The 10,151-nt window shown below is 34.0% G+C and overlaps 1 protein-coding gene across 1 annotated transcript; it reads left to right on the top strand.

Moving 5' to 3' along the window:
• Nucleotides 1-4: 4 nt before the first annotated feature.
• Nucleotides 5-9,706, top strand: LOC138334892 (leucine-rich repeat protein SHOC-2-like). Its single transcript, XM_069283721.1, has 3 exons — nucleotides 5-163; nucleotides 1,579-2,314; nucleotides 7,645-9,706. The coding sequence occupies exons 2-3, from the start codon at nucleotides 1,583-1,585 to the stop codon at nucleotides 7,912-7,914; spliced, it is 1,002 nt and encodes a 333-aa protein (XP_069139822.1). The 5' UTR covers nucleotides 5-163; nucleotides 1,579-1,582; the 3' UTR covers nucleotides 7,915-9,706.
• Nucleotides 9,707-10,151: the final 445 nt, after the last annotated feature.

The following is a 10,151-nucleotide window of genomic DNA, read 5'->3' as shown; positions in this document are numbered from 1 at the left end:
ACTCTTTTGCGTTGGAGGAGAGAACGATCGACTTCCGAATTCAGTTCTCATGGTAGTTGTGACGCTCTTCATATTTCCATTTTCAATGTTATTTTGAAGTTCATTTAATGGATGAAAACAGACACCACCAGCCATGATAATGACTTTCGTAGGAATACTGCAGGTAACGACACAACAAAGTTAATTCATTGAATCGTAGCTGATTATAACAAATATTGATAATCATGAATTCGTGCACCGATAAACTAACACAGCAGTTCCGAATTTACAGAAGTTAATATTGCTTTGTCCTTTTGATCACCCTTTAAAACCGTTTATTACTCTCACAAATATATTTGACACATTTATGTACTTATATGTATTAAAATAGACAAATTGTTGCAATTAAAATAGCAAGAGAAAATAAGAATGGTGATACAATGTACTGTACTACTGTGTCAGATGATAAAGTAGTGTGATGGCTACAGATTACTAGGCTAGTACATGTACATGTATATCCTGCTGAAGACCACTCAACAGTAGGCCTAATTTAGGCCTTTTACTGTCCACAGTAACAAGTATTAGACTGGTCTTCCGGATAGAAACATGGAAATGTATCCATATGCAAAGGAGTTTAATCATGTAATTAAATTATGTATCAAACATTACTAACATAATCTGATTATTTTTACCTATCGTCATGTCAAAATTATGTTTGTAAGCACACATATCTCTTACGTGGCTCACTTGGTCGGTATGATACATGTGTTTCTTGTTAAAAAATCTCGCAGCAGATATGGAATGACCTACATTTTTTATTACAACAGGTTTTCACAAATTTTGTAAAGGTACATACCTAAACTAGAACTCCTTTTAATTTTTAAAATGGAAATGTATAACAATATTGATAATTTTGTAGAGTTGCATAAAAACTATAAGCTTGCCATTAATACTACACTTATCATCAACTTTTAACAATTTAATCAAGATTTATTTTGAATGTTATAAACCAGTGGAATGGATCACCATTATTAACATAGATTGTATAGGGAATCTCGCATTGGCTTGGTATATGTGTAACCTCATCTTATATGTCATTAATATAGAATGCTATGTTATCATGGTTTTAAGAAAAACTTTCTTTTGATGTTTTAGAAATGTATTGGGCCTTTAAGTTTCTCAATCTTTATTTTTTTGGGAGGGTGAATTCCAAATGATACTTAGATTTTTTTAGTTTCACAATGTTTATTCTTACTTTGTTTATTTTATTTTTTTTCATTATTATTATTTTATTTTGTCAGAGTTTCCTTAATATTGGGAATATGTAAATCAATCATGGTGGTGTATTTGAACAGATTTATATGTGTCAAAGTTTTACCACTTATAGTTGAGGAAAGATTATAGTTGGCGGGGCTGTGAATTGAATATTGAACATCTATAGTTCCCAAAACAAAACATTTATAGGTGTATGTAAGCGTTTAATAGGCATGCAGTAATAACATACATTGCGATATTTTTTTTATAATTTTGTAAAAAGTATGTATAAGACAACATTTCTGATTCATGCTAACTTTAATTATTTATTTTGTTTTCAAACAGGATCATGGATTTGTTACTAATTGAGGAAATCATCCAGAAAGCCAATCAAAATCAAAAAGAGGTTTTAAATCTGAGTCACCGTAATATAAAAGTGGTATCTAGTAATATACAAAAGCTTGTCAACCTGCGTAAGTTGTTACTAAATAATAATGAGATTCTTATGCCACCGTCTGAAGTAACAAAATTAATACTGCTGGAGGAGTTAGTGCTGAATGATAACAGGCTGACAATGTTACCAACTGGAATAAGATCATTGAGGAACCTAACATATCTCAACTTGTCCTACAATCCCCTTGGAGTTCTCGGGGATGAAATCGGAGACTTGTGTTCACTGACTCAACTCTGGCTTGCAGGATGTCAGCTCACAAATCTTTCAGAAAGTGTGTGTAAATTAAAACAACTTAGGAAATTAAGTGTGAAAGAAAATTTCATATCTGAAATTCCAGATGGATTTGAATGTCTTTCCAATTTGATGTGGTTATGTTTAGCTGAAAATAAATTTGATCAGCTACCAAAAAGACTTGAAAAACTGTCAAATTTAGCATATTTGAATTTAGATCACAATCAATTCCAAGATATCCCAGTGTTCATTCTAGAACTTGAAAATCTGACTACCCTGATGATGAAAGGCACCCTTGTGATGGGTGTGGATGATGATACAATTCTGGCTCTGTCTAAACTAACCAAGTTTGATCTCAGAGATACATGCATATTGGAAAAGCCTGCTCATTGGAAGGTAAATATAAGTTTTAGTAACTCTATTAACTATTTAAGATAGCATTAACTACGCAGGGACCCTTTAAATATTATTAATTGTGTAAAAACCAGATATTTTGTTATAGGAATTAGTGGTAGCTGAGTACATGGTTAGGTGGTCTAGCTGACATACATGTACATGTGTGTGTAAGTGTGCTACTACGTAAAGCACTGTGGCTCTTTCAGTGTCCGGTGCACTTCTGTTGGCCCTTGGAAATCCGAGGGAGGCATTGTGGCTTTCGTGCCGGTGTCACGTTGAAAATGGACCCCCGTTGAAAACTGACCTTTGGTCATTTTTCAACGTTGAAAAATGACCCCAAAAACCGTTGAAAACTGAACATTAAGGGCACTTTTCACACCGATCCGTTTAAAATGGACCCTGTTGAAAGGTGACCCCATAAGAACTTGTTTTTTATTATGTAACACAACTTTCCCGATGACTGGCTCAGTCGACTATCTATCTATCTTGCTTTGGAAAAAATGAATGGCAAAATTCCGGGTCTTTATTTTTATCAAAAGCCAAGAAAATATTTTTTATGCATTTTTATAGATTTTTTTTTACAATATTATTAAGAAAATAAGTAAAAAAAAATTAAAATAAAAATTAGCAAAACGTTGTCGGACAAATGGTTTAGTTTGGTCTATTTTTGCTTTATGTCCTATTAACAGTCAGGGTCATTTCAGGACGTGCCAGGTTCAGGAGGTAGTGGAAAGCCAGAGTATCTAGAAAAAAACCCGCACCACACCACACAACACACCATACCACACAACACCACACAACACCACACCACACAACACCACACAACACAACACACAACAACACCACAACACACAACAATCTCATACCACAACAAAACACATCAACACACAACACAACACAACATACAACAACACCATACGGCAACACAACACATCAACACACAACACAAAATCATACAACATAACACACAACAACACACAACATCACATAGACAACAAAACATTGTACAACAACACAAAAACATACAAAAATACAACAACACAACAACAACGCAATACACAATGACACAACAACACCATATAACAACACAACACATCAACACAACACAAACATCATACAACATCACAACACAACATAACACACAACAACATACAACATCACATGCACAACAAAACATTATACAACAACACAACAACATGCAACAACACAACAACACAACAACAACGCAATACATAATGACACAACAACACCATATGACAACACAACACATTAACACAACACAACATCATACAAAAACACAACAACATAACACATAACAACATACAACATCACACACAAAACATTATACAACATCACACAAAACAAAATATACAACAACACCACAACACACAACAGCACCCACAACACAAAACAACACAACACAACACACGCAATACATAATGACACAACAACACGATACGACACCACAACACATCAACATACAACATCACAGAGCAACTCCACACAACAGCATAACACACAACAGCATAACACACAACCTCACACAACAGCACAACTCAACATCGCACAGCACAAGAAAACATCACACAGCACAACAAAACATCACACAACAACACAACACCATACAACAACACACAACACAACCACACAAAACACAACAACGCAAAACACGACAACATAACACCATACAACCACACAACATTGCACAATACAACAACACACCAACAACACACAACACAACAACACACCAAAAGCACACAACGACACACAACATAATAACACACAGCCACACAACACTACAACACCACACAACACAACATCACACAACACCACAAAACAACACACAACAACACATCACACAAAAACAACACACAGCCAAACAAGACAAAACACTGACAATTGTTATGTATGACACTAAATACATGTAGTTATTAAATAAGGGAGATAATTATATATAACTCCTATAGCTATACTATCAATACATCCTATAAAGTAAAGTTCATTTATTAATTTAGGTTATAGAACTTTCTAGAATAGTATCATGTATATAAACAAATATGTTTGTAAACATGTTGATTATAAGTAGGGATCTAGAATGATCTATTTCCAGAAAGCTCTGTGTGTTTATTTGTTTACTGTTTTTAGTTAGATATTTCTAGAAGTAGAAGGTTCTCCAATATTCTTGAATTAGGGCTTAGCTATATATACTCCAACTGTCCAAAGCTAATCAGAACTGTAATGAGACCTGTAATGAGACATATCAAGAATTGTACAGTGCCATATTAGATTCTATTGGGAGAGCTATTGTGACTTTATCTGTGGATTATTACAACACTTTGTGTGGATTTATTCATATTGCCTGGAACTTTACAAATCATCTGTGGACATTCATTTTCCTCCTGGATTTGTGATTATTGTTAATTTGAAACCTGGAAGGATCAAGGATCATAGTGTATGAACGGAAGTGTATAGTATAATCATTAGTTGCTTTTTGTATCGTCACTTGTGAGTATCAAAGCGGGACACATGAAAACAGGCATGGTATACGGGTCAGTAAAACACCAAATATCTGTATTATTCGTAACTACAAATATGTTTAACATTATAGACGTCCTCGGAATATATTTCCTTTTTATAACAAGCGACTATACAAGTGTCCTCGCAAGCAACTATACATTGCAGTTTCAAAACAATGCAAGTGACTATACAATTTTAATCCTACAACTTCAAAATACGATAAAGTCAAAGATATTGTGTCCATTAATATGTATTTATGTGTTTTATATTGTTGGATTCATTTATAAACATGTGATGGTGCTAGAAATGATGAAAGCCAGACAGAATACCTTAAAATAGGGCAAAACATTAGGCGGATGTCTCAATTCTTCGGTGATGAACAGCAGATCAACTCACGAAAAGTGTCTGAAATGTTAATGCTGGTCAACACTCAAAACTTCATTAGTCACTGGTAGTTCAAATTGCTATCCATGACGCCGTTTATAACTTTAGATTACAGCAAAATCGAATAGAATAAATAAAATTGGCAAAAATATCCACTATCCGTTGTTTCATTTGTCTTAGCAAGTGACCGAGTACCGCTATACAGACTCGCAACTACGAAATTTAAAAAAATACTATACACTTCCGTTCATACACTGAGGATTATACCAGGACATTCGCATACAGATAAGTAACACTTTAAATCATCGTATTACTCTTGTACCACCATTAATTACTTTAGATATTGTAAACCATCTCTGTACAATATTGTATATATAATTAAATTGTGTTTTGAATTTAGCTGCTGGTTTCTCATTTCTGTTATTCTGAGTCATAACACAATAAATTAAATGAGGTATTTGTAACGATGATAACAATGCAAAATTTTAATTCAAATCGAGGTGATTAGCAACGTTATTTAAATACCAGCACAGAAGGGGCCCTTTTATTAGGAATGGCGATAACAGAATTCGAGAATGTTTATGCAACAGCTATATATTGCATGTGTATGTACTAAGGTCATTTTTCAACAGACCATACATTGAGAATTTGCCAAGGTCATTTTTCAACGGTCATTTTCAACAGACCTGCCGTTGAGAATTGACCCTTGACGCTGTCAATTTTCAACGGCATGTTCAATTTTAAACGGCATTCAGGGTCCGTTTTCAGCGTTGAAAAATGACTTGATGTCAATTTTCAACGGAGGTCCATTTTCAACGTTACACCGGTCTGTACCCATATCCACAGCAGGTCTCCAAGGTGCACAACCTCTAGTCGAAAGAACAATTTAGGTAAGGGGAGTCGGCAAATTAGATCCGTAACTTCAGGAAAAGGATTGTTGCTAAGGGCTGGGCCGGTCAGGCTGGTGTACGAAGCATGGTTGGGATGGGCACCGGCTGCGCGAGGCCTCACGGTCGAGCTCGGACCGCTGTCTTAACCATCCTGTGGACTGCCTCAGCTGTGCTGCGGCAACTAATTAAAACAGCCAATTTAGAACTGGTACAGACCAGAGGAATCCGACTGTCTAATTAAAATCACAAATATCTTCAAAATAACACAAGACACTACAATACAATGGTTACATATATACTTTCCCTGTCTGAATCTGGGTTACCAACCCTTACCAATATTATTATTACTATTAGCTGTTCACAAATCAATCAAAATACACATACAAGTACATTTTTCCCCCTATAAGATTCTAAAAGCCGACAAAACTAATTTATCAAATATAGTAATTTGCATATTCATCTTAACCAAAATATATCAAACTGGTTTTTTCCCCACACGTACATGTACCGTTACTCAGCATGCCATGTTATGTTTCTTATGTGTGTTTCTTTATTTTTTTGATAGAAATGTAATGTATATGTCATGTGAAGTTGATGTTGATGACCCATGTATTTGTAAATGTGTTGTATGCAAAAAATGGGAAAAAATGTGCTACTACATTAGTGTAGACTACTACCTCTCTGTTGCCTGAAAGACAATATTTTTATTTCTCTTAACTAGTGTTCTGGCTAACAATGGGTGTTAGTAGGGCATTAAACAAAATATGTGCATAATCCATATATTGCATATATAGTCTACATACATTTGGTGATATCAAAATGTCTTAAGTACATTTTCATACTTGATGGATCTAGATTGAAAATTGATATAAACACAAACCTCTGTGTAGATGCTCTTCATTTCCACCTCTGTGTAGATGCTCTTCATTTCCACAATAGCACCACTTCTGCACCAAAACATCATATGGTGTATGTAAATTATAGCTGTAAAGCTGCAATGTTATTGTGCAGCAAAAAATCATCCTCGATACTCCAGGGGTTCCGATCACGTATGATTTCTACACCCTTGGACTATTTCATTGTAAAACTGGAGGCAACAGAACTTAACAGATAATTTGGTCCTTTGATGTACATCAAAAGAGCTGTAAAATGGTACACTGTGGTTGACTGTGTGGATTTCATCATGAGATTTGCTCTCTCTGTAGTCTTCAGAAAAGATTTTTGCAGGCCTGTGATTGGTTCAGATTTGTTCCCCTGAACCTCATTCTGTTTTACTACGAAATATTACATTGGTGTAGAGATCGCATGTGATCTGAACTCAAGTAGTATCGATGATGGCCAAAAAAATCAACAATGGCATAATTATTTCTGCGGTCCATAGAACTGCAGCTAAAATTTAGATATTAGCATCATGAAAATATCACAGATATATGTGCTAGAAAAAGACAGTGATGATCAATTTGAGTTCCTTTGTTTAAGTGAAATAGTCATGAAATGTTTGTGTCAGTATAGAATCATTGAATTATGACTTAATTGCAGGGTTTGGAATACATAATTATTGGCGACAGCAAAAATGAAATGAAAGAGCTTGCAAATGAGATGGAAGCACAAGAGGAAGAGGAAGAAGATTCAACTATAGAGGAAGATGAAGGGGAGGAGGATGACGATGAGGAGGAAGAAGACGATGAGGAGGAGGAGGAAGAAGAGGAGGAAGAAGAGGAGGAACATGAAAATGAAAATGAAGAGGAAAATGATGAAAAGAAAGGAGGCATGCTAATTCTTCAAAAAACATTGACAATGATAAATTGAAAGAATATGGAGATGAAGTTGACAAAAATAATTCAAAGAAAGATGCATTGTCTATCAAAGAGAAAACTGAATGTAATGGTATTAAACTTGAAAAGGCAGTATGCTAAGGTAAGGATTCTCTGTGCAATATAGTATAAATGATGTTTATAACATACACTATGAGACCTAGTCTATACTACAGTTTTTTTGAGAGAATTGTATTTCAAAGACATCAATAATTCATTAAAAGTTTACTTATTATACATAGGGTATTTTGCGATTCTTATTCAAATCTGCACATCATATTAAAACAGAACAGCTGTTTTTCTTTTGCAGAGTCAATATGTTTTACTACACAGATATAATTCACCAATATCGCTCTGCCAACCATACTCTTTCCTCTGTTAGATTTCCCGGTTAAATTAAAACTTGTATGATTATCTTAATAACCTTGTTGGTCTACATAATGATATCCTCAAAAATTTTGAGTTATCCCTTCAAGTTGGTAATTAAGTAAGATTTATCTTGCTCTTTGGATAGTATTTACATTAACTTACTACATTTAAAAAGTGTCGCATCCTCATTAGTTGAAAGATATATACGTATATCTTAAAAAGAATGCACGTAATCGTCCAGAAGTTTTTGTATAAACAAATCTTTCAACAGTAATAGCTTTGTATGCCTATGTGGTGTTCAGATTATTTTATACATTTGTAGTTTAAATTATGCCAATTGTGTATAACTTGGTACTATATTGTTGACAATTAGATTGTGTTTTAATAATTTGAATAATCATGCGCATAATGACACATAATAACGTAAAAGGATTCGTTGCATTTTACAGTAAAATAAAGCCTGTATCGTTGCAACGAGATAATGTATAGTAACAGAATCAGCTTTTCTGTTCTCATAATTGTTTGTGAAGTTATAATACAGTTTTTTCCCGTTTCTACAACTTGTTGATAAATCAAACCTGTGATTACTGTAAATGATGTATGTGGCTCACTGCCTATACAATCAACGCATGTTTGAGTGTTTGAGTGTTTAACGTTTATCAGTCAGATCTGTAGCTTTTACCCTGTGCCGCTTTTCACTAGCCAATAAGTATTTTCTGTTTGCTTATACTATAATTCTGAACAGCTTAATTATTCATCATTGTGCGAAGTTGATAAAAATATTTTACCGTAAAATTTATTTCAAAGATAAGTTTATATACAGCACATTATTTGATGCGCAGAATAAATGGGTGTTTTGAATGACAGTTTTTAAACACATGATCATTATTGTAAAACAATTTTAATCGACGTGCCTAGCACTTAACTGCTATTTGTTCACAGTATTACGAGAAAAATCTATAAATTAATTTTCATTGCTTGAAAGAGGAGTGCCTTGTTTGTAATTATGCATCAGCATTAATAGCCAAGTGGATAAATTTTAGTAGCGTTAACATGTCTATCAGTGTATGTTGGTAAAAGGTATATTTGCTGATTATATTCTATATGGTAATGATAGTGCGCTTGGGGATCTCACTAAATGTGTGGTTCACAAGAAAAGAGAGAAATAATTCAATACGAGTATTATATTTAGTGCTTTTGACTTATTTATATAAATGCACGGAACGAAACGGATTGACACGTTTAAAAAAACTCGGAATACATCAGTTTATGAAGTTGTAATATTGCTAATTATGGGTCATTGTAATGTGTCAATTAAGTCTCTTTTTTTCCACATGGGACTGTGTTGGAAATGTTGTTTTGTATGAATTAACAATCTCAACCTTTGAAAAGTTCAGAATAAATTCTATTTTATAAAGTTTTATTTCTTATTTTTATGTACTTTTCATCAAAATTTAAATGAGTATTGACAATGGCCTTCCTGACCATGTAATTCAGATATTCCTGAGGACGTCACAAATCAAACTAGGTCAAATTATGAACCTTTGTTAGAGTCTGTGGTAAAATCCCATCAAAATACCATCTCAAACGAAAGAAAAATTAGGTATAACGAAATCATTCGATGATGTCTGATGTTACGATGATACAGAACTTCAGATGTCTGCTTTTCCACCCCGTGTTAATTATCAGTTGTCTTGTCCGTCTTTGCATATTACTGATTCATTATTTAGTGGGCGCAATTCACGTCGTTTTCTCCGAAAAGTATGACGTTACGCTCCCAAACACACGAAGTTACAATTAATACCTACCCGCAAGGGGATATAACTATGTAATACATATGTATGCAAATACATGTACAGAATA

This window comes from Argopecten irradians, chromosome 11, assembly GCF_041381155.1.
Source record: "Argopecten irradians isolate NY chromosome 11, Ai_NY, whole genome shotgun sequence".
NCBI lineage: Eukaryota > Metazoa > Mollusca > Bivalvia > Pectinida > Pectinidae > Argopecten > Argopecten irradians.
This window is presented reverse-complemented; position numbering and strand designations above follow the sequence as displayed.

Excerpts from the sequence above, each read along its gene's own strand:
- LOC138334892 (XM_069283721.1), top strand. The coding sequence starts at position 1,583 with ATGGATTTGTTACTAATTGAGGAAATCATCCAGAAAGCCAATCAAAAT. Across the intron at positions 2,315-7,644 it reads AAAAGCCTGCTCATTGGAAG|GGTTTGGAATACATAATTAT; the intron begins GTAAATATAAGT and ends ACTTAATTGCAG.